The 25,986-nt window shown below is 40.5% G+C and overlaps 1 protein-coding gene and 1 long non-coding RNA gene across 5 annotated transcripts in view; one reads left to right on the top strand and one right to left on the bottom strand.

Moving 5' to 3' along the window:
* The window catches only part of AMMECR1 (AMMECR nuclear protein 1), a 96,551-nt gene that overhangs the window by 63,689 nt on the left and 6,876 nt on the right, over positions 1-25,986 (bottom strand). For all 4 annotated transcript variants that reach the window (XR_012582695.1, XM_074551528.1, XM_074551527.1 and 1 more), the window contains exon 2: positions 7,327-7,852. Coding sequence is in view for 3 of the 4 variants with exons in the window: in XM_074551528.1 (XP_074407629.1) it covers positions 7,327-7,852 (526 nt within the window). In the remaining variant the exon portion in view is untranslated. The remainder of the gene's footprint in view (positions 1-7,326; positions 7,853-25,986) is intronic.
* The window catches only part of LOC102062581 (uncharacterized), a 47,848-nt gene continuing 28,855 nt past the window's right edge, over positions 6,994-25,986 (top strand). Inside the window, exons 1-3 of the long non-coding RNA XR_012582696.1 lie at positions 6,994-7,206; positions 8,414-8,561; positions 15,861-15,910. This is a non-coding gene — a long non-coding RNA (uncharacterized LOC102062581). The remainder of the gene's footprint in view (positions 7,207-8,413; positions 8,562-15,860; positions 15,911-25,986) is intronic.

Here is a 25,986-nt window from a genome sequence, read left to right as displayed (position 1 = left end):
TAAGCTGAGCACCAACCTTAATAACCCACTCCTTAGGAGCATAAACATCATAAAAAAAGTCAAGCATTTTCATAATGCTTTGCTAACGAGGGTCAGGGCCTGACTGGACTTGTTTTGGCCTCCAGCCTAGCAACAGTTTCTGTATTGGCCAAACTCTGGTGAGTCTACTATTATTTTCAAATAATTTACATACTTCCTGCCTTCCATGGAGACTCTTGCCACAAACTACCAGTATATGAAATATATCAAACAACTAGCACTTCTATTTAGGAAGACAATAATTTGATGCTACAGAAAACCTGCACTTAATGCAAAAACAGTTACTTAATGCAAAAACAGATAGCTTAACATACTGAGCTTGCTCCATTAATTATGGCATGAGTTTTGAGAGAACAAAAAACTACAGACTACATTTCATTCATTAACAGGTCACAGTCTAGACCTGTAAACTAAGCAAAATGAGCTAGCCCAGGGTTCCTAACTTTGATTTCCTGGTATCTCTTAACTGTCAGCAACCAAAAAGTGTCAACATTCAATTTCTCTTGGTTTACTATTCAGTGCTAGATAAAATTACTGTTATATTTAACTCACAACTGAAGAGAAGGCAGAACTGCATATTCTTTCAGCAGCTCCAAATAAAATACCTGCATTCCTAAATCATTAATGTTTCAACAATTTCTAGCAAAAAAATACTTAAGTTAGATGTGTGAAGCAAACAATCTAGACACAAAAATACATTTTTCTGACAGTTAGAGAGTTTAAATGTCAAAAACAACGTTAAAATTTGAATTTCCATGAAAATCTTCAGCAGGAACACAAAGCACCGAATTGAATAAAGAAAATATGACAAACAATAGGAACGTAACTAAAGCAAAGGAGGCAATAAAAATGAATGACCAGACTGATGGCACAAGGAGAGGTTGTTCCTGACTCCTCTTCACCCTACAAAGAGTATGAGAACAATTAACTTCCACAGAACTAGTACTGCAGAGAATCAGAGCACTCAGAATGACTTTGTGGTGACTGCTTTTAGCTAAAGAAACAAAACCAGGGTCTATCCCAAAGACTGCCAATGATTTGATTTCCTGTATTAATAGAAACTACCTCATCTGCATGTAAGAACAGCTCACTAAAGTGACCTTATGAAGGAAAACGTCCTCAAATTACAGATAACCTAATTTGGAGTTTATCATAGCATTATTTTCCCAGTTCTCCAATCATATCAGAGGATGAACCTACTGGCAAAGGCAACTTCTTTTTGAAGCCATGCAACCTTATCCCTTCTGCCCCTCTGCTGCACCAAGATGCATTCACCAGATCTGCTTTCAAATATGCTGGGAATTCCCTGCTGAGCGCTGCCAACGCCAGCCAAAACACACATTCCCTACTGTACTGTATTTTCAAAGCATCTACCACAGAATGCCACTCTGAAAGAACTTCTACTTCATGTTCCAATATTTAACCTTCAACAGCAAAGACCAGTACACCCTATGAATTCAGAAGAAAATACTGAACCTTATACAAATCCACATGACATGCACACGAAAACCAGAATGAAGTCAGACAGACACACAGACGTGAAAAAACACTTCCCTGTGTGTTTCCTTGTTGATCTTTGGCCATGACCAAACAATCATTATAGCTGTTGTGTACTATTGGAATGTAACATTAAATATAAATTATTACTGAGTCTGCCACAAAACAGTGTAAGTCTCCACTGCCATACAACCAAGTCCTGCAGAGAAACAACAAAATTTCATATTCCTGGCATCAAGAGCAGTAATGACAATAGATACAGCTCAGCTCTGTGTAGGGATTGCAGAGAAAGAACACTGCTGGGTTTTTTAAGACAACATGAAATTCTACATTTCCAGACAAAGTTTCAAAGAAAAGCTTGTAAAGAAGCAGACACCAAAGCAAGCAAGGAGTTAAGTGCAAGGTTCCAACATTACAGTAAGTTGTAGAGACTAAAGCTGGAGGTCAGGCTGCAGCCAAGAAACAAGAAATTGAGAAAAGCATGAAATCCTATCAACTGCAAGCCGTAACATTTTTATTCACATGTATGTGTGCATATGTACACACCTACAGACAAGTCTCACCTCTCTTCAATGCCTTACTAGAAAGCACTGGACAGCAAACACTGCAAGAAAATCAGCTTTGGGGCTGTACTTGAAGATGTTTAGCTATTTCAATCTAAATTACCAGCAATTCTCCACCATTACCAACACTTTACCAAGACACAGCAACTAAGGAGAAGTCCTGAATTTCAGTAACCCTGGAACTGTCTCTTTACCACAAGGTTAAGTTGTACTCATTTGAGTAGAATCACAACCTAAAGTCTTTGAGTGAGAAAACTAATGGGTGCAAGACTAGCTAACTGTGTATTTCTAACTGCATTGAATTGCAATGTTTCCAAACTTCACTAACAAAATATTAAGGCAGTGTAGTAGTGCTATCCCATACCCTTTCAGATTACGTAATTTAACAAATCTTAGACTTGAAAACACAATGAAATACTAAAATCAGGCACATCAACATGGCTGCACCTCTGTCCTGTAGCCAGACAGCTGCTGCAAAATACCACAAGTCATCAATGAAGAAAGGAACAGATAAATTTCTGAGCTAAGTCTTCAGCTCCAAATTGGTTATCACCTGGACAATATTTTAATCCAGAGGTCATCAACCACAGAAGATGGTCAAGCCATAGAGATTATTCCTAGCAAAGAGTGTGGTAGCCAGCAACTTCTCCTCATGCACACAGGGCTGTCAGCTTCCCCACAGGCTCAGAACCACCACAGGTACAGAGCTCAGCTACAGGAACCACCCACTGCCTCCAGCACAGACCTCTGAGATGAGGAAGATGTGAGCCAGTCTTCATCTGGGCATTTGAAAACACCTTCCAAAGAGCTCTTCAGACAGGTGGGAAGCAGGGCACAGGCCCCAGCTCCCATTCCAGGTGCAAACTTGGGCTCTTGGTTACCAAGTACCAGATGTCAGGGGCAGACCAGATGATTCCCCTTACACATTGTGTCAAGTACAGGTGGGCACCACTAAAATAATCCTGCTCACTAGCCAAAACCTTCAAGAAGAGACTACAAAAAGCAAACAACTGACAAAAAAGTTAACCTGATGGACTGCCAGACAATGTCTTCTCCACAAAGATGTTGATATTAAAATTAAGTAGGCAAGATGAAGAGCTTGAAGGAGACACTGTGCAGGACAAAAACTCAGAAAGATTATTTCTGTGTGCCAAGGGAAATCATTACAGGCACCAGAGATGTGAGATTCTAAGAAGAAAGTCCTCCTCACTCCCCACAGCACAGCTTCAACTGAACTCCTCTTCACACACTTACTCTCCCTGTCTTGTCACAACCTTCTTGCACTTCCACTCAAACATTTTCCTACTAGAAGGAAAACAGCAGTGAGCAGGAGTGTAAACCTGGAGCCCCTTCACACTGGTAGACACTTCCTTTCCACTTTCACAACAGAAGGCAGGACATGGTATTGTTTCCACTAATCATAATGGCCCATCTTGTGTATTGCACAAGACCAAACCAGAAAAGCAAAAGGGATAGAAGTTACTTGTCAGAAAGGTAAAAAAGGCTACTCAGTTTTCATTCTCCATAAATGAGTGGGTTAAAATGCTTTTACAATTCTTCCTGCTTTCCCTTACAATTCATTTCTACAGACAAGTTCGGTGTTCTGTAGTTTTACTCATGAAACTGAATCTCAAAATCAGCGTCTAAACAACACTTTGCCCTAGAGACAATTTTGTCTGAATCAGCAATTTTCAAATTTTGTATCAGTGTTCACACTGCCAGGGTAATTTCTACATGCCTTCTGAACCTGTAGTGTGAGAGCCATCACACTGGTGGAAGCAAGGCACAGGCCCTGCAGGACACACCCAGTGAAGAAGGGCAAGGGTGGCTTAGAGTGCAACCAAAAGTGAAGTGAAATAAAGGTATGAGAAAGTTCTTCAATTAAGAGAGACAGAATAAAATGTTAACAGATCCATGGAGGCCACAAGAGGAGAGGAAGTTATGGCTCAAAGAACTTGCTCAGCCTATTCTCAACAAAACACTGCTGGAGATATTCAGTGTCTTCCAGCTATCTTCTTTTAACTCCATGAGTCACCACCCCCTCCAACCCAACACCTCCCCAGCAATACCCTCCACACCCTATTCTCTGTGCTTTAGGAACTCCAGAGATAGGAAAATGCCAACTGTTTCATCCATGTATGGGCTGCCCTGGAGTTCAAAACCCACACCCTTTCAAAACAAGCTTTTCAACTCATTCCTACTGCCTTGAATTTGCTGCCCTGATGCTGTCCTCATCTTGGCACCAGAAAAAATCCAGAGGTGTCACAAGCAGGATTTGTTCTAAAGACAACATGCCAGAACCCCTTGTCCAAGTGATTCAGCCACCTGCTTTTCTTTGATCATGCCCAGTTTCATTGTTCAAAGACCTGCAAGGAATATGAGTCATGTTTGTGCGAGGATACCTGCTCCCAGGTCTTTCATCCTCCCTGTAATTAACATCCCTTTAAAAAATAACTCTATCATTTACATACAAACCCTTATTTTAGGCCACTGCTCTTTGACCACATATTTCAGTCCATAAACAAAACCTCCAAATGAACTTGAGGCAGAAAGCTGCAATACCCATTCACTGAAAAACACCAGCTCTCATTCAGGATTTTTTTGCTGTACAGGATGGAGCCCAGCTTCAAAGCCAACATCTAATCTTTGTGAGTTACCCAGTTATCACTAAGACTGACTGCAAATCTTGTGAATGCTAGAAATCATGCTGCCTCTGAACACTTAGCAAGAGCAATTTATTCACCGACCTATAATTTTACGTGTAATACTGAACAACTTTTTCAAACTTGCATCCCCAACTGCACAAACATAATCAGCTCACGAGGCTGCTGAAAGCAGCAGTTCTGCCATCTGTCTGCTTATTCCCACCTCACAATTGTGCAGGCACAAACGTTTGTGAAGCCATGCAATGATCCACAGAGAACCAAACTCTGCAACCAACTGGGGAAAAATATAAAATTATTGTTAGATCATTTCCTGATCTATACAACCATGCATGCTGGCACAAGCATGGGAATAATCAGAAATTACAGTACTAATTTTAATGAGAGTGCCACTTTCTGAAGTCTAAAATTTTAGAAGTTGATGCAGCAACTTTTCACCAGGTCTAGCAACTAAATCTGAAGAACACATACGAATTTCAGAAAAATTAAAATAATTTTACTTAGTTTGCAATTGTGTTGTTGTTAAAGTAAGAAGCAGCAGGAAAAAATTGAATTGATTTACTGCTTACTAAGAGGAATCAAGAGCTTACTGGAAAACATTTTAGTGCTGAAATCTTCACCCCTGCCTCAGTTCCCTCCAGTAACAAAACAGACAGTAGAACTAACCTGTTCAACAAATCATCTACAACACAGATAAAAAACCATAACACCAATGTAATATTGTTACAGAGACAGACAAAATTCAACTCTCTTACAGCAATGAAAAAGTGAAACAGCACAAAGCTGATGTTGCAACCTATAGTGGTCTGGGATGGAGAACAGACACAGGACAATGCACAGCAAAATGGCTACTGAGAGCAGCAGTTGCTGAACAGTTGGTATCTACAAAAGGACAGACATGGATTTGCAAAAGACCTGGGTAAAGAAACTCACAGTGGAGTCTCCCTGCCCTCCTTTCATTATTGGTACTCTGATGAAATCACATAGGAGTTATGAAGAGCATATAGGGAAGACTTGCTGGGGTGGCAGGTTAAGTAGGAATCCACAGAGCTGGGTTGTCATGACAGCAGCTGAAAGTATGCAAGAGATGTATAGATCCTGGGTGTTAGAACAGCAAGGACTACAAATAAGATTATCAATACATTTTTAAACACCAAGAAGCATACACTACATCTCATTAATGAAACACAGACTGCACAATAACTGTTTGCACTGGTGAAGGTGCACGAGGGTCCAGGACATACACAGAAAATCTGTACTCATTAAGTACTGAAAAAGCACAAGTTCTCACAAACTTGATAGTCATGCTATACATAATAGGAAAAAAGTGACATGCACTCTGGTGGACCAACATAGTCGAGTCTCAGCTAGAGCTTGGAAATTCACCACATGAGCTCCGTTCCATTTAAAAGCAAAGTAAAACAGCGGAAACTCAATTTCAACAACCCCTTACGTTAACTCTGCAATCAAACGGACTTGGATCATGCAGCAACTCGGTAACTCATCCCCGCTGAGAGGAAGGAACTTCCTGTCAGAGAGAAGTTACTCCCTGAAGTGTCTGAGCTTATCTGCAGCAGCATGCCCGGCTCCCCAGCACAGGCAGGCTGCAGGTGCTGACATGCTGGGCAAGACGGTCCTGGCAGGTCACTTCTGAAGGCAGTGTGGTACAGGGTTCAAGACAAACACTGAACAAGAGTGGCCAGGGATGGGAATAAAACAGGCCCTTGTTGGACACTCTTGCAAGGAAGCTTGGGAGGCAGAGGGAGGATGGGAGTAACAGGTGTTTATGTGATCTGTTCAAAACTCTGGGAATTTGATGTGGTGGATTACTCAGGGACTCGGGATGTCTAACACTGGGTGATCTTCACGAGTCATTACAAAGCAAGGACTCTGAACGGTATGAGACCAAAGTAGCGTTACAAGTGCCTGGCACGGGGAATGTACAGGTACACCAGTGTTCACAAATCCAGGACTCGCACACAGGGCTCTTACACTGGGTACTCACCATCCAGCACTGGTGAAGGAGAGGCCCGCCCTCATGCCGAACACACGGACAGCGAGAGGCTGCCTAGTGGAGGGGTCCCAGTAAGGACAACTGGTGAATCTGAGCGAGGAGGGAGCTACTCGAGGGCTGCTGAACACAGCCCACGAGCGGGGAGAGGGCACTGCCCACGGAGCCTGCCACAAAGGCGGCCGCTCGGAGCAGGGCGCTGCCAGAGGTGTGAGGGATCACGGGGGAGAAGTCACCAGCGAGCCCCGGGAGCGACGGGCCGAGAGGGGCCGGGGAGGAGTCACGGAGCCGGCGGGCAGCGCGGCGCTCCGCGGGGCGAGCCCGGCGCGGGAGGGCAGCGCGGCTCCCGGGGAGCGGGGGCGCCCGCGGGCCGGGCCCGGGGACAGGCGTGGGGCCAGGCGAGGACAGCGGCCGGGCGGCGGCAGCGGGGAAGGTGCCGGGCGGGAGGCGGGAGCCGGCGGGGAGGGAGTGAGGGAGGGCGCCCGGCCGGGGGGGAGCCGGGCGGGACGGGCGCGCACGAGGCGCCCACGCGGGCGGTCGCGCCGATACTCACTATGGGTCGTTGGTGAAGCGGGGGCTCCGCGGGGGCTGGTATCCGTACAGGTGACAGTAAAGCACATCGAAGCAGAAGCAGCACATCTCGGCCGACACCACCATCTTCCTGCAGCCGGGCCCGCCGGAGCCGGGGGAGGCGAGCAGCGAGGAGGCCGGCGGGGAGAGGCCGGCGGGGCCCCCGCCGCAGCTGGGCGGCAGCGGCGGGGACAGGGCGCAGCCGGCGGCGCCCCCCGCCAGCCCCCCGATGCCGTTCAGGCGGGGGCCGCCCGGCGGGGGCAGCGCCCCCGGCTCGCCCCCCGCCGCCGCCGCCCCGCCGCAGTGGGAGCCGCCGCCGCCGCCACCCGGGCCGCCCGAGCCCGAGGGAGGGGAGCTGGAGAGTTTCTGCTTCTTCACCCCGCAGCAACCCGCCGCCATCTTGGAGCCGTCTCCCCCCACGCAGCGCTTCCGACCCATGGCGGGGGGGCCGGCCGGCCGGCCGGGGGACGTGCGGCGGCCCGCTCCGCCTCCTGCCGCGCCCGCTTCGCCTGCACGGGGAGGGGGCGGGAGAGGGGAGGATGAATGAGGAGCGGGAGGGAGAGGAGGATCGGCGGGGGAGAGGAAGGAGAGACAGAGAGAGCTGCGTTAGAGCGACCCGGTGAGCGGCCCCGGCGGCCAGGGCCGGGCCTGAGGGGGCAGCGCGGCCCGCAGGTGTGGCGGCCTTTCCCCTCCCCTCCACACGCCAAGCCGCCCCTCTCGCCTTCCCCCCGCGCTTTATCTCCTCCTTCTGCCAGAGAAGTGGAGCAACTCCACCTCGCGTGCTAAAAAAAAGAAATAAAAAAATAAAATAAACCCACAAACCCGAGCTCTGCAGGCGCCGCACGGCAGGAGCAAAGCCCTTGAGATGGTTAAAAACACCCCGCTAAATAATTCAAGTGACCTGAAATGCCTTTCTCTGGGGAAGAGAAGGGGAGGGCTGTGTTGGAGCCGCCAGGCTGGGAGCCTGGAGAGAGTGCTTGGATGCCGCTATTAAGCATGCAATCGTGATGGCTAAAAGCCACGGGCTTTATATGTATATAAATAAAAAATATATCTTTTTTTAATTACAGCTTTGGCAATTCCCAGCCAGTAAATAGCAGCTCGGAGCATAGGCCCGCAGCTGCAGAGCCAGCAGCCATGACCCGGTGAGACCACGGCGCTGGGTGCGGGCAGCCCGGCAGGGACCTCTAGGGAAGGGAAGTCCAGAGGAAAAAGGATGTGAGTTCTGCTGTTCTCCAGAAACCAAAAATTAAGCTTATTAAGGAGAGGAAATGTGTTTTATATTACTGTTTTACATTAGCCTCACATGTAGATATCTCTGAATGGAGAGACTTGCAAGCAGCCACAAAGTACTTCAAAATCTCTAAGTATATTTAGAAAATAACACCTCACCCGTCAGTGTTATGCAGCCATCTCTGGCATGGGATGTAACAGCTGTTTAACATAGACTAGCAACACTACAGTATCAAGCAAGACAAGGGGGTGAGGGCTGCCACACAGAGTTAAAATAATATCACAAGTTTACAGAGACAGCCGTTACAGAAGATGAAATGAAATATACAGAAAGATTTCAGTTTCAAACTACTTGGAGACTCAGTTTTACATTTCCTGATGGAAATGGTTTCTCCAGCATCCTCATATTAATTTTCGCAGCATCTTAAATTATGTTTCTGAAATTACTAGATCTCCTATACTAATGGGTTAAAAGGCCCTTTGGAGGTTTCTGTCCAAATACTGGGTAAACTCCTCTTGCTTTGACTGTGATTCATAGCCTGAAGTAAAACAGCTGCAGGGAATAATAGCAAACAGAAAGGAGAATTAGATGGTGTGAAGCGGTCTTTTCCATTTTTAAATGTAATGTTTATGTTTGGAGCTGGTGAATACTTGAGAAGGGAACCCAATTACCTTCCCAAACAATGTTGAAGTTTCTTTCAAAACAAAGACAGTGTTTTCTGCTGAGGGATTCATTTGTTTAAAATCAGTTAGCAGTGACACCTTCTGTTGCTTTTGGGAAAATAGTTTCTCCAGGTATTGAATTCTGTCTTTTTCTCTTTTTTTTAACATCCTATATTATTTAACACCAATATTTATAAAAATATTCAGTAATTGCAAAAGCTTATAATTCAGACAGAAAGATTAATTGTTCACTCCACTGGAACAGATATTTGGAAGATTCATTGTAAGGCTCAGAGCTAGGACTGATATCCTTATGCAATATCAAGACTACTGATAATAAATAGTGATAACTTTTTGATAACATATTATATTGCAAATGGTCCCTGAATGAAAGGGTAAACTAAGTATATTACTTAATCATTAGAAAAACCTTCCTTTTTCCACTTCTGCTGATGTTCTCTGCTGTATTTGCTTATAGTTGTGCTCTTATTTTACCTCAGTGCATGTAATGCATACCAACTGTCTAGGTAAAGACGACAACAAATATACAAACACAGCTGTGGAAACTAGTGGAATCAGGAAGACAGAATTCTGTTATCAGATATCTTGAAGTAGAGAGAACTGCAGCCTCACAAAATGTTCTTCATAGCTCAATGGAAATTTTCCATTTCTATTTGAAGGAGCATTTATTCTTTGGATAATATGGCTTTGGTTAATAGCAGCATGTGTTTCATTGATCCTTTGCTTCAGTAAAGTATCAGACTTTAACATTTCTTACTACCAGAAACCCTGAATGTACTTCTATGCTCTGCTAACTTAGGCAGATTGTTTCCTGTTGGTTGATGACAGTGCTGTGCCTCATGGAGTCAAGTGTCCCAAGTGAACTCTGGATGAAAAACAAACTCTTTAGCAGTACCAACAGAATCAGAATGCTTGTGCAATTAGGTCAATGCAATTTAGGAGTGATGTAGCTCTCCTTTATGACTGCAGCTGTTTAGCACTATTGCTCACCTCGTTCTAAAGCCGCAGTGATTTCAGAAAAGTCACTTGTTACAAGTAGCAGATTAAAATTAACATTTTAATTTAAAAAGTGCAGCTTATTATTCTTGAAAATAGCTGTAAGTTATTATAGTAAACACAGAATTATTTGCAGAAATATGTTTCTCAGTGATCTGATGCTGCTCTGAAGGATTGCCCTTCTTAAACAAAATAATCAGAGTTTATAAGTATCTGGGGGAAATGATATCCTCACAGACACAATGTAATTGCTTTTGAATCCGAGGTAAAATTTGCACCGACTGTAGTAGAAGTCAGATTGTTGTTAAGTGGGCCAAAATATCATCTATGTTTCCCCATTATGTTTCCTACAATCTAATTAGAAGACAAATCAACCAGAACAAGGAAACAATGAGCCAAAATTTGGCTCCATCAGTAAGCAGGAGTGATATAATCCTTGCCTTATTAGTATCAATTCTTTTAATAGGCTCTGGAACAGGTGAGGGATTTAAAAGGGTACTTAAAATAGCACATTTACGCTGTTTGGCTCCATGTGCACTTCTGCAGGAGTAGTAATTGTTGGTTTAAGCAGTTCTACCTCAGCTAATTGTTCTCCTTCCTGCCCCACCCATTCTGATGTGTTCATGCAGCTGTTTGTGCAGATGTGAGGCAGAAGATCAAGTATAAAAACACTCTTTTCCATCAATTATTTTTCAGCCAAATCAATTCTCCAGTCTGGTTTATCAGAGGGCTGCACAAAATTCTGTGTTGGTCTCTTGGAGTGGCTACACAAAATTGAGAATTAATGGCTTTGGGCAGCTGAAGCGGTGCTGGTGAAAAATTAGAAGATGCAGCCTAAAGCAGCATTTCACATATTTATGGGGAAACTGTCAGAAATCACAGAAATACTTGAATTTTAAATAATAGGTAAAGAAAACCAGTCGAGGAAAGATAAAGGGCCTTGAATGGGAAGGAAATTCATTTATGCTTGGGACTGTAGAAAAGTCAGAGCCAAACAATGAAGGAAAGGGAAATATAAAGTCCTCTTTTCAAAATACAGAATATTCCACTTTCTGAGAACTGAAGGAAATATTATACTACAAATAATTCTGTAAAAAAAAAAAATCCCTTCGAAAATGGAACTATATAAACAGCTAGCATGTCTATGGAGTTGTTAGTTACTATTCTAGAGAAAAGGCTGTACATACATCTTCCAAAATTAAATCTTATCTATCTTCCCATCCTAATGAGCTTTTTTTTGGGTGGGCCTGCCATAAAACTGGAAGATTTACATACTAAAAATTCCTTTGGTCTGAAGAGTTTCCACCCATTGTAGAGCCAGTCTAGGCAACTCTTCCCTTGCTCTGCAGCCTACAAGGCATCAAGGGTGTAGCTGGAAAGAAAGTGGGTTTGCTTGTATTACTTTCTCACATTATTCCCAAACTGGTCTATCACACTCTTGAGGCTCATGTGAGTTTTCCTCAGTATATTCTGCTTAGACAGAATAGTTTCTGTTCTTCACTTACACTCAGTGCCTCAGCTGTCCCCAGGAGAAATTAGATGCAGCCCTGAATCTAGGCCAGAAAGTGTGCACAAAATCTTACAAAGCTAATGAAAGTTAACTTGCACATGTCTGAGAACAGCAATTGTTCCTACCATTTAGAGGCCATATCCTGCTATTGTTCCATATATCAAACCCCTATTGAAGTTTATTCTAAAAAATCTTGTACAAAATCATCTCCGGATGTGATAACAGCCAGCAGACAAAAGGTCCTCACATGTTTTTTTACTGGAATTCTGGTCCTGTGTCATATTTTGGACTATGTTATAATTTTACTGTACTGTGAATCCAATCTGTTTTATTTTAAAATTCACATTGTTTTACAGGCATTTTTCACTCCAATGTGAATTTAGAGTTTGGTGCTGTTAAAACCATCAGAGCTTGCACTGTAAAACTGGGCATTAGTTTGGGCATTAAAAAAATCCACAACAAAACAAACAAACAAACACCCCACTAAATAAACCCTCCAAAACAAACAAGTAAAGCAAACAATAACCATGCATTCTAAAATGTTATTTGTCTAAGTAAATAATCTAGGACTGAACAGTTTCTGAACTAGAAATAAAAGCATTAAGTGTGTCAATGGAGTCAGAAAAATTATTTAATTAAAAACCTAAAGTTCAAAGCACTTGTAATAAATGGAAGGTGAGACTAGTAGAAGCTTTTTAATGGAATTCTTTTCAGCTAATTCTATGAGCTGCAATGTTCCTCAAATATTATGTTAATACCATATCCTATCCTTCTCAATGTATTTTTCCATTGTACAGTGATAAAAGGAGATGTAGCTTATGTAGCTGTATTCTCAGTATGAATTCACCATGGCTGCATTGAGGTCAGTGAAGCTACAGTGATTTATGCTAGCTGATACATTAATAATAAGCCTTAGGATATATTTTTTGACATGGCTGTTTGTAGTTAGTCTCCTTCACAAAATGTTTGCCACTGCTGTGGAGAACCTTTTGTATTAATAGCATTTCTCAGTTCTGAAGAGTGAGAGCTTTAAGGATTGTAAGTTAATTAGAACAATATCAGTGTCTGTTTATCCAGTGCAGTTATACAGACACCACCAATGAACCTCAGCAGCAGTCAACTAGGGCACAACAATTGAGGTGCATTAGGAAAAAATATAATCATTAATTTCCAAGTGTATGAGTGGATTAGGAAGATAAAATGCATGGTGATGGTATGCTAAGAATTAAAATCTGATCAGGATTCCACAATTACAAGCCTGCTTATTCCTTTAGCCATCCCAAGGGGCCAGCACTTGATTTTGTATCTCATGTAAAAATACCAATATGAAACTTTCCTATAAATTTAGTTAATGCAAGGAGCAGCAATTTCAGAAAAGAGATGAATGTTACAGTACCAATTTATTATTAATGATGTTAATTGATGAGGATGACAGAAATGCTCCAGTGTAAGGAAGCCAACAGGCATAAATTCTGATCTTCCTTTTGATATGAGACTATGTTGAGCTTCCTTTTTCAGGTTGCTATTTAATTTTCTCATGAAATTATTTGATTTCTTCTGGCTGCTGCTTTTGTTATCTTTTTGCACATGTTATCTAGCTTTTGGTGTTAAGGAATTCCACCTCCATTCCTCTAATGTCCAGTTCTTAGCTCAGGTTCATGCTCCCTTGCTCTGGTATTTTACACAGTTCAGATAGCATTGAAGCTGTCATCTCTCTGTTCCTTTCAAAGAAATGAGATATACTGTTCTTTTCTCCAGAGACTGAAGAACTTTTTTCTTTAATCTTTGTGAGCAGGGAAAACTCAGCAAATCCTTCTGCTGCCCTTTATCATTTTCAGTTCTATAAAAGAATCTCTGAATCTTAAGATGGCCAAGGACTGCTTCCACTGTTCCAGGTGGAAACATCTAGTCACTTGGTATTGGATGGGTTTAGTTTCTCCTAGTATAATATTTTAGCTGTTGTTCTGAAAGTGTGTTCATTAGCAGACTATTGCAGCTTCTAAAAATATGCAAGCAGGGCATTCAAGTATTTTTCCATCTTTGTTATTGTAATACATTACTATTTATCAACTGTATTTTTTTTCCCTTTCTCCCTAGAATATCAGCCTTTTTTATACTCAATGCCTAAATTACTTCCCCTTATATCTTCAAGTTCTGATCTGTACATGTCACCCTGAATGATATGTTGATCCTCCTTTCTGTGACTGGTTTGATAAAATCACCACTTATGTCACTTTGTTGCACTTCTCTCTTTTTCTGTGCAAAGTAAAAACTGACAAATGCCAGTGTTTTGCCATAAAGGTGCTGGTCCTTCAGCACTATGAACTGCTAAAACCACTGAATATATTGTCTTAAAAGAGACTTGCTGTAAATGGAGTGTTAGTTAAGAGCAGCTGTTACCCTCTGTGGCAAAAAGCCAGCAGGGCTCTGGAAAAGCCCTTGTCATTGCAGTTGTTCCTTTCCTCACTGGCACCACCAGTGTGGCTGAGGCTCCCCCTCACCCCTATCTGCTTTCACTTATTCAGCCCTGCAAATTCTTCTTTTCTTTCAAGTGGGTAGGAAAAGCCAAACAACTCATAAGCACCAAATCCTAACTCTTGTATCTTTATGGAGAGGACTTGCAATCCTGAACCCCAACTTCTGCAAGTTTCTGAATAAAATTGGATCTGTTGGAACTGGTAGAATTCAGTGTCTGACTTATTCATAGTTACATTTTCATTAGTTTTATTGCTTTCTTTCTGTAGAATTCATGTTCTCCAATATATTTTCTCATTTCTTTCTGTTACAATAGTCAGTTTTCCTTTCAGACATGTATAAATCAAATTACTTCAGTGAGGTAAATAGAATTTCACTGTTACAGAATTATGAGTTCAAACCAAGCCTTTTAAACTGGTAGGTCCCCTTGTAAATTGATGAATGATTTCTCAGTTTCTAGGTCTCCTGAGCTAGCCTCTGTTTTCAAGGAAAGTGATATTTTCCTAGATCAATAGCCATCCCCACTAAATTTTATGTCTTCCCATTTTTCTTATCTCCCACATTTGTATTCTCACTCTAGGGAAGGGCCTTCAGGCTGCCTGCTGGTGGTGATAATTTCTGTCATAGTTGTTTAATGTATAAAATAAACATATTGCATTAATTTTGAGTAAAAAGCAGCTGGTAAACATGCAAGCTTCAAAAGTGTTACCTCTCTTGTACACTTTTCCTTTCATTCACTAATTCTGATATTCCTTTTTCACATTATCCATATAACTCAGTCTGCCATTACAGCAAGTAGAAATAGACCTTTTCTTTTTTAACATGGTCATTATTTAAACGAAGTAAAACATATTTTAGAAAATTAATACAAATACTATTTCTTAAACTATGAAGGAGGTCATAGCATTCAGGAAACACTGTTGCTTATTATGTTTCCTGCTAAATATTATAAAAGGTGAAGTTACAGTTTTCAACATCTGGAAATATCTGTGATAGTCAAGACTTGTGTCTGAGCTTTGATTTGCATGTTTGTTTTTCTCAGTGGTTTCTTCATAGTTAATATTCTAATAATCTACTGAGTGCCAGAGATTGCACAATAATAACATATTTTGATTTAAATACCGTACATATGATTTGAGGAAACTAATATTTCCATTCCTAATACCAAAAAACATATCCTTGTTACTTCAAGTGGAAAAAAAGAGAACATCTCTCATTGTGTATTTTCGAGTAAATGTATAAGTTTTTGATCTACAGGCTCCAATTATAAATGGGATTCTGGGTTTATTACCATCTCCCTTGAAACTGCATCTCAATAATAATTCATTTGTTTTGATTAGCATTTCTGAAGAGCATTTCAAGATTGGAAGTATCCCTGTGACACAGTTGTTGAGACTGATCTGACTAGCACAGCATGTCAGATCTAAGGCACTGAAATATTTCAGGGCTATCTGTACATGGGGTAGGTCTTTCCAACTAATGCTCCATTTAGATTAGGGATATAGAAGAAATTTGAAAATAATTTAATAAAAAATCCGATGTGTTTAACTCTTAAAAAAATCACATAAGAATTTGAATTCTCTGTTTTTCTATTGCTTACTTTGTGGTTGTTTTCACAGATCAAAGTCCAGCTGTCCAGTGTCATCACATTCAGATTCTGCCATGACCTGTAAGTCTCTCACCTCTAAATTTTCTATTGCAATAGAAAAGCTGCCTGAAAACTGCTGTGGAATACTGAAATGTGTCTTTCAGTGAACTATCATGAAACAATAAATGTTGGATGTGGCTTGTCTTGTTATGCTAAATCCATGTAGTTCAGACATGTACACTTATGGTATAATACATCTGCTTTTTAAAATACCAGCTTATGATAATCTCATTCATTGCATTTTAAATGGAAGGTTCACAGCTTATCAAATCTACTTCTGTTTCTAGAGGTACCCTTACTCTAAAACTAGTTCTCTTTCTAGTTAAATCAGAATGAAAGTTATCAAAAGAAAATATTACATTTGCCCTTTGATGAACAATTACCAAGCATTACATGCTCAAAGTAAAAAATGGATAACATTTTATTTTATGAGTCCACTAACTAATAGTGAATTAGAATAAAACTCCCATGGGAACACATTTGACATTCACATGAATAAAAAATGAGTTCATTATGATCCCCTGCTTATAAAAAATGGGAAATGAATTCATAATTATTAAGCATTTAAAAGTAACATTCCCCCAAAAGATAAAACCTTGTATTAAGTACCCAGCTATGGTTCAGCTGCAGGGCTTTAAAGAACCTGAAATGAAGTGGTACCAGAAATGATTTGGTCATTTGCCACATTGTTTAACTGCTTGGTTGCCAAAATAATGAAGATTTGAAAGCTAGTTAATGCCTTTGAATTAATTCTGAAAGTTTGAGATTAATCTTGCTTCCAAAGCAGAGAATACAGATTAGATACATGGTGCATGAAAGGATTATGCTGGGTCTATGTATAAAGAGGAGGATTACAGCACATATGGCTGCTGACATGTACTCATGTTGTAAGTGCCTGTGGGCATCTCATTTGAAATATGTATTAGAGTTGAATTTTGTTGGGGTTTTTTGTTGATATATATGTGGTTTTATATATGATAAATACCATTCAGGACAGTTATTTTGCTAGAAGTGACATTCTCAAATACTTGCCAGGCTGTCACATTAGCATACAGCTCACAGCCAGGCAGGAAACATGAATGGAACCTCTGCTCTGCCCTGTGATGACACAAATAACACAGGGTCCCAAAGGTTGCCTTGTCTGCCAGGCAGAGAGCGAAATAAGAGATTCTGAGAACAAAGTCAAGAGAGCAGCATAGAGAACTTGCAGGGGAAGAGAAGGGGATAAGTAAAATCCTTTCTTTGTGCTACCTGCACCAAGTACATAAACAGAAAAGGATGAGAAGTAGACCAAGTTAAGACTGCTCTAAGTGCTGTCAGCACCAAAGAGTTGCAAAATTCTTGTGCCCCCAAATCTTACATAGATCTAAAAAACATTGATGGAGTGAAGAAGATGGTTATCATCTGTATAAATATTGACCCCATGGGTAGCCCTCCTTGGTTATCCAAGGAGTAGAGAAATAATGCCACATGAGACATATTGACATCATGGCTATAATGCCATATTCCTTTTCCCAGTATAGAGGTAAGGAGATGTATGAAAGACCTTGTGTACATGCAGATTTTAAACTAACATTGCTCCCTCATTTTTCCAAGCTCCCTTCTCCTTAGCAACAGCCAAGTCTCTAACACAATTGTGTTGCCATTGACTATGTTGTCATGCTGATCAGAGGGGAAAAAAGCCACATCAGATGTGCTCATATTTTATTTTACTCAGAGGTCTGGAGCTGCAGTCTGCTATTGGGTGGACTCCATGAGACACCTAGGCTGTGGGCTTGAGAGAAAGTGCTGTAAAACCAAAAAGTGCAGAGCAGGGAGGAAGTAGGGAAGGAAGGGTCTCAGGATTGTGGAGGGTGAGGGACATGCTGCAGAGTCATGAAAATGGTCATGAAGATTAGAAATATATTAACCATAACAGAATTCTGTAAGATAATAATATACTTTTCTAGTCCAATTATTTAGTTGTTACTACTAGGGAAAAATTAATCAAAATATCAGAAAAGCCATTTGTACTATACTAAGCTCATGGAAAAATGTGGGCAATAATTTGAGAAACTGTTAAATGAAGATAAAATTATGTCCTTCTGCTTTGGAACAAGAATTACCAGATGAGCTTTAGAAATTGCATCACTGCCAATGGAAGAATGTGATTTATGCACTGCTGAATTACATTTCTTTTCATTTTAAAAGTCTTGGTTCTGTCTGATTTAACTTCTGATTTGATCTGTGTGGATAGAGTTTGGATGTATGTCCAGACAATAGGGCTGAGCTGATGCTTCAGAGGGACGTGAGAAATACCCAACCTAAATCCAATAGATAAAAACAAAATGTGTATCAGAGAAACGAATTGTGCATCAGGGAGACTGACTCCTTCCTGAGCCCTGTGAACTGCTGGGTGAAGAATGTGCTTTGATTGGGATTATTGCCTTAATGCAGACCTTCAATTCTTATGGGCCTCATGAGGGCAATGCAGGAAAGCTGCTCTGTGATGGATGAAGTGAGGGGTATGAACTCTTGTATTCATACAGTCACATCATACATGAGCCTACATTTCAAGGAATTGGGAGATAATTAAGGAGATAAGCCATGACTGCTAATTATGCTACGTACAGCTCTTTTTCCTTGATAGATAAATCCAAGTTTGGAGATTTGTTTGAAGGTTTTTTGTTTGGTGGGTTTGTTCTGGCTTTTTTCCAAGCTGATACATTATGAATCTATTGCTTATAAAACTTTTAAAGTTTCTATTTTAAAACATTTAACATCTGTCAGGAAAATAGTTATTTGTTTATACAGCCTTTAATATTATAATGTATATATGGTTGTCAATATTTGAGGTAATCATTATTATAAACAAGAGCACAATAAGAGAAATGCTGTGATAGTTCTCCAAATGATGAAAAGGGAAAGTGTATGTGCTTTTTATTTCTAAAAATCAGATTGCATTATCTTGCTGTAGCCACTTTAAAGGTAAGACAGTTTGCTTTCAAAATGTTGGATAAATCACACAAGTCACTATCACATCATGACTTCTCCGACCATATGCTCCCTCACAAGGCCACTGCTGGTCCTCATCCAACAGCAGTGTGCAAAAAATTGGCATGACATACCTTATCAGGTAGGTTTCTGTTCATTACCACCACATTGGATTGCACTTAAGCTATTCCAATGTTTGCTTGTAATTTGCTAGGTGAAACAGGGTGGCCTCTTGCACCACCCTTCTGTGGAAAAAGGGAATTAATGAAATTTGTAGAAAGCTGTAAAATTAGACACTTCTTTCAGCATCAGAGAACTGTGGTCACTAGGATTCCTTTTGGAAAATTAAGAAAGGAAAAGTGGTAGAAAGAGTTGGTTCTTGGAATGGGTGAGTCCTGACTAAGATAGAGGAACAGCCATCTCTGAGAAGAAAGGGAAAATCCATACAAGATTATTTTTTAAAGGAAACAGGTACAGTTGTGAGGAGATATGAATAATTTATAAAGATTAAAGTCTAGGCTTCAGAATGTACTTACAATAAGACAAGTCTTAATCTGAATCCCCTCAATTTGTGGTATGGTGTCTTGCAGCAGATAGCAAAACATGCTTGTTCTAAATTTTATGAAACAATAATTATAGTAAGTAAATGCAGTTGGCAGTGGTTGAAATACTAATAACACACTGCATTTCAAACATTTCTTTAAACTGACCTCAGCCTGTTATTCTACTGCTAGAGACAAACCTCACGCAAATTGCATTTTTCTACTGCTGGAATGTTCTGACATTTCATATTGGTACCAAAATTAGGTGTAATTCCTAATAATTTATTCACCAGAAGGTTTGCTATTATCAGCTTTGTTTATGTCAGATGGAGATTAAAAAATAGTTCTGTTACTTGCAAACTGCTGTGCAAATTTCATCTGCTTTATTAGATGTCATTATCTTGTAAGAATTGCATGAGATTCTTCTCATAGCAGAAAAAATTAACCAAATATAATATGGGACTTATATGAATTTTTTGATTTTAATTGACAGAACCTTATTTATATCTATTATATCTGTAATATACTATAAGCTTTCTGTTCCACTTTCAAGTAATGTTGACATAAACCTTCATGCCCAGAAAGGAATAAAGCTTGTGAGTGTAATATATATACATTCTGTATATTTAGCAGAAAACATGTAAGGAATTTTAAAATTTATTTTTAATTTTGCAATACGCCATGCAGTGCTTTTGGCTGTGCTGATTCATAATGTTGAGAACTCAGAGACAAGTTTATTAGGAAAATATATCCACTGCATCTCTACTCTGTATTAAGTTGTGTAAGATCACTTCTTAGCTCTTATGAAGATGTGCTGTTTGACATTTTAAAGAGATTGAAGTATGTGAGTAGCTCTAAGCTATTCCTTTTAGATACTGTTTTGATAATTGTCTTTTTCTTTATGACATAGCTCACTGATCCTCAGTTTTATTTGTTTCAAAGGATGGGGGGGATGTCTCTTAAAATGCGCTATTTCTACTTTAAAAAATGAAAATAATAAAAAGATAAATAATTACACATCATAAAGTTCAAGCTACTTGCTGGCCTCTGGATGGAACTCCTTCCTTGTGCACAGCATTGCCCTTTTTCAGTGCTAGGAAATGTACAATACACTACTTGTAGCCACCACAGAAAAGATACAGAGAATCCAATTAGTTTCTTTCCCTGTGTAATTTAGGAGTTACATTCATTAGGTGATTAAAATTCAGATAGATCCATAATTACATTTATTAACATACAAATTCATTTACATTTCTTATTTATGACCTTGCACATTGCTGCTTGATCACCAGTGGTAGAAGAAAATGTAGTTATATGTTAGTTTATAATGAATTTGTTCTTGCTGGTAAGCACTGGAAATGTGATGCAATGTTTTAATTTCAAACACTGCAAGAGAATTTTAAATCCAAGTAATTTATTTATTATAGCAAGCCTCCTGAAACCTGGAAATTTTTACTTTAATTTTTTCGTTCAAAAACTAGAGTTTATTCATTCAAATTTTTTACTGATTTTCCTTCCCTACACATGAAAATTAAATGCAGAGATTTAGTGTTTTAGATCATGTGCTTTCAAACAACTGCATACATGCATCTGTCTACATGTTAAAAACTCAGTAAATATGCTGCCTTTTTCAGAAAAAACAAATCTTAAGGAAATAGACATTTCTCTTCCAGAGGTAATTTCACAGCTGTGGGGGTTTGCTTTGTTTTCCTAATGATATTCTGCAGGGATACTTGGTTGGAGTTCTGTGCAAGGATTTCTGCAATCAATGGAAAGGTCATGCACTTTGAACTGAGGTCTCAGGCATGGAAGAATCTATTCACTTGTGTGTCAGAGCCAGACCAGAAAAAGGAAGGAAGGAGAAGGGTCCCAGGTGTCCATGGTCCAAATCACCTGCTCTCAGCACAGATTAGAGATGTGACTAAAGAACGGGGCTTGGGATCCATCATAACCATCCCATTTTTCCCTCATGAGTATGCCAGGACATGAGTACAGTGGTAGGTGCAGGAGCCAAACCCAAGAGTGTCCAGAGCTGCTGTGACAATCTGAGGGTTCAGTGTGGTTTGCAGTGCCCAGGTGCTGTGACAATGCGTGGATGCAGACTGGTTTGCAGTGCCCAGGTGCTGTGACAATGTGTGGATGCCGTGTGGTTTGCAGGGCCCAGGTGCTGTGACAATCTGAGGGTGCAGTGTGGTTTGCAGGGCCCAGGTGCTGTGACAATCTGAGGGTTCAGACTGGTTTGCAGGGCCCAGCTGCTGTGACAATGTGAGGGTGCAGTGTGATTTGCAGTGCCCAGGTGCTGTGACAATCTGAGGTTTGCAGGGCCCAGGTGCTGTGACAATCTGCGAGTGCAGACTGGTTTGCAGGGCCCAGGTGCTGTGACAATCTGAGGGTGCAGAGTGGTTTGCAGTGCCCAGGTGCTGTGACAATCTGAGGGCGCACTGTGGTTTGCAGTGCCCAGGTGCTGTGACAATGTGTGGATGCAGACTGGTTTGCAGTGCCCAGGTGCTGTGACAATCTGAGGGTGCAGACTGGTTTGCAGGGCCCAGGTGCTGTGACAATGTGAGGGTGCACTGTGGTTTGCAGGGCCCAGGTGCTGTGACAATGTGTGGATGCAGTGTGGTTTGCAGGGCCCAGGTGCTGCAGAGGGCTCCTCTGAGCGGGGAGCAGCCCTGGGAGCCCGGCCGGGGAAGCCCTTCCCGCAGGGCTGTGCCAAGGGCCCGCAAGGGCACAGCTCCGCCTGCTGCTGAGCTGGCTTGGCTTCCTCGCACTGCCAGAGTGTGGTACAGGCCATGCTGCATGGCTGTGCCTCTGCAGGCTTTGCTGCATAACTTCTAGTTGACTGGAGAGATAAAAATAATCCCTGACATAAATCAACTTCATTCTGCCTTAGGACATAATTTAAATACCTTCTCCTGGGTGTTCTTCTCTTTTTATAAAAGCAGCAAGTTCACTCTCCAGCCTTCACACTCTAATTCTAGAAAACATTTCACGAGGGACTGCCACAGTGAAGGCAGAGCTACTGCTGCGTGAGGATACAAGGAATATCAGCTAGGGACACAGTGGTGGGAAATGGAAAGGTATTTTAGAAAGGCTCTTGAGTATTTCCTTTCTCAAGATTCTAGGGCCAAAATGATGCTTGAATATGCATGCCTTTATGAATAGAGGTAAATACTGCTTAAATTTATGAATAGAGGTGGACAAAAATTTTGAATGATTTTTAAATTTTAAATTAGAATAACAGATGTTTGAAAAGACTGGGACCATTCTTGAGATTAGGTTGAGATAAAATTGTTTAAACTGAAATATAGAAAAAATATGAAACATTTTCTTAGTTTTTAAAGGAAATATCTTAACATGCTGAAACTAAAGTTTTTCATCTTTTGAAATGAAAATACCATTTTCCACTTCCAAGTTAATATAAATTGAATAGTAAAATATGTGTATTTTTTAAAAAAGTCACAAAACATTTTGTTTTTAATTAGATGTAATATTTCAGATTTACCTCAAATGAAAATTACTGGGTTTTTGTTTTAAAAAAAAAGGAAAGTATTTTGTGCATTCTGTATAAACTGAGTTTTGTGCTTCCTTTTCGCTGACATTTTAATTTTGTTATTGAACTGGAAGAAACTTCACTTGCTCGATTCTGTTTATGAAATCTTCACGAGACACTGTCCTGGGAGTTTTAAGGTGATCTGTGTGTTTTCAGGTGACTGTCAGTGTATGAGGGTGTAGCTCCTCCCTGTACTGTGCCAGTGCTGGACCTTGTGCCTTGCTGCCTGCTCTGCCTGTGCTGTACTCTGAATCCTTGGACAAAAATACAGTGAGTAGGGATCTGTGATTTCAGCAGGCTGTTCATGAAAAGCAGGATCTCTTAATTCTGGTGTGACTGTGGGATACCTGCATGAGGCATCATTAGCTCAGCATACACTGAGTAAAAGAGACCTGGTCATAAATCTTTTCCTTCTACTTTGTGTTCCTATTCTTTTCTTTCCTGTTCTTTGTTCTCTTGTCAGCCACCAGTTCAATTCAAATAGATATGATGTTCAAAATTTTCATCTAAAGTTACAGAGCAGGTGGTGAGAACTCCAGATGCACTATCAGAGTCTCATTTTCTCAGGCAGGTCTGGGCAATTCAAAGGCAGAATCTTCTGATCTGTGGTTCTTCTCCCATTGACCCTCTATGGCTGACTTGGGTGAATGCTTAAGGATTTCAGAAGCTGTTTTGCTCAATCATTGTCACTCTAACAGTGTCAACCTCTAGAAACTCAGAAAGCTGCTGCAGTCTTCCATAAAAGCTTACCAGACCTTTCCTAGGAGAAGTAAAGCAGATGATAAAATCAAGTGTCTCCATTCACAACATCACTTGAGCATGTAAATGACCACAGATTGGGTATAGGATTCCTATCTCTTATGGGTAGTTGTTTGGATGTTTGGTTTTTGTTTAGCTTTTAATGTCTGTCAAAGAAAAGCTATTAGGGTTGGTCTAGTAGCTAAAATCTTCAGCATGGAGATGACATTATGGACAGTGAAAAACTTCTACTAAGAACTTCTGTAGTCAAAACAGCTAATAAGAGTTTGCAATCTGAAGAGACAAAAGTGAGCAAAAAGAGAGAGGGAGTGCTGTCAGTGCAGTTTTACAGATGGAGAAGGGGACAAACCTTGATTCAGAAAAGTATGGAGGCAGATCCTGATTTTTAGCATTACCAAATGTGTACATTTCAACATACTCTGTTTGATCCTGGAAATGCTTTATGCCTACGCATTTCTAATTTTAACTGTTCTGATTTTTTTTACTATCAAAGAGAGGGGCTTTTATAGTTTCTCTTCAAACTGATTTTTTAAATATGCTGGAGCATCTCTATTCTCAGCACAGATTTTCAGTATATTTTCAGCAGTTTTTGTATAGGTGTGTGGGCTCCCCTTCCCCTTTCCTCTCCCCCTCACCACCCCCCACCCCAATTTTAGTGCAACTGCAGACATCCAGCAGAGAGAGAAGCAGGAAAGGACAGATTTACATACATTGACTGGCAGTGCTGACTTTTCAATACAAAATAGCAGGGTTATTGTACTGCATCAAAGTAAGAGTCTTAGCCTGGAAGGGATGTTGCATTGACATTGAACTGAAAATATAGGCACAGTGTAATGGATCCTAAAATTGGCTGGACTGTTTCTGGATGCCTGTGTTCAGTATCCATATAAAAATCCCTGTGCACAACATAAGCAGACTAATGAGGTGAGACCTTTTCTTAGTAGTATAATCTTTAAGACAAGTTCTAGCAGTCAAGCAGGAAATCAGAAAAATAAATGTTACATTCAAACTACTTGTCTTTGTCCAGGGCCCTGGTAATAGTTTGAATTGAATGATAGAGCACGTGAAGAGGTTTATTTATTCCTCACTAATGCCTTGACACACTCTAGTGGCAAAAGCTCACAGTGCCATTTAGACAATGGAGCCCAGTTCATTTCTTTCCTTTTTGATGTGAAGCAAGTTACCCTGGATGAAAATTTAGTTGATCAATATTGAAAGTAACCTGGCAGCTCAGAAACTACTATTCAGGTCCTGTGCTTTTATAAAACTTACATTTCTTCTTTATATTTTATATATAAAATACTGAATCAGGAATTTTGCTTGCTTGACATTTATACAGAGTTTTGAGCAACACACCCTGACCTGAGTCATTGAGGCATGGCCATGATATTTATGCAATATGTGGAAGTCAGTAAACAGCACCTATCCACAAGTCCTCAACCCTTATCTTTTAATAGTATTGGATACAGATCTTGGGCAACCTCGTCTTTTAATCAACCATCATTAAATGCTAAATCAATAACCACATTAAAAATGTATTTCTAGATAAGCTTTAAAACCAGTGGTTTTAAAGGGGTTTTGCTGATTGAACTTATCATAAATGATTCACTGTTTTGTCTTCTGAGAAGACATAATGGACCACTTGGCTGCCTCAGTTCTCTCTTCATTTTTACTTCAGGCTATGCTGTGGCAAAATCCCTATGGTAATACAGTGAAGAATTTAAATATAGACTTTATCATCACAGTCCAACCTGTGGTGAAGTGTTTTCTCCAGAATCAAGAATTTTCTGTGGCAATACTTTTGGGTTGACTGTGAGCTAGTATTGATCCTCTGGCCTCATTGCTGATACTATTTGAGCTGAAGGAGGATGGAATATCTGTCTGTGTTTTACTGCAATTTACACACTAACATGACTCAAGTATTTCATTTAGGACAACTCAAAATTTCCCTTCCTCACCAAGATTTGCTGTTTTGAAACTCTCAAATAGCTGTGTCACAATGAAAACAAAAATCCCATTTTCCACAAAACAAAAACATGGAAGCACCTCTTTCTGGTTTAATGTTTGAATTTCTCATTGCTGCTTAAACAATACAAGATTACGTGCATCTACATGTATCTGCTTGTTCATTAATTCTCATTATTGTCATCATCATCTATTTCAATGATTCCTTCTTTCTTCCTTGGGTGTTACTTTTTTGTTATCTGGACATAAAAGAGCCACATAGATATTTTAGACTGGCTTTTGCTGCTGTGCCTCTGAAGTTTGTT

Source organism: Zonotrichia albicollis, chromosome 14, assembly GCF_047830755.1.
Source record: "Zonotrichia albicollis isolate bZonAlb1 chromosome 14, bZonAlb1.hap1, whole genome shotgun sequence".
NCBI lineage: Eukaryota > Metazoa > Chordata > Aves > Passeriformes > Passerellidae > Zonotrichia > Zonotrichia albicollis.
Note: the sequence above shows the minus strand (reverse complement) of the source record. Positions and strands in the feature narration are given on the sequence as shown.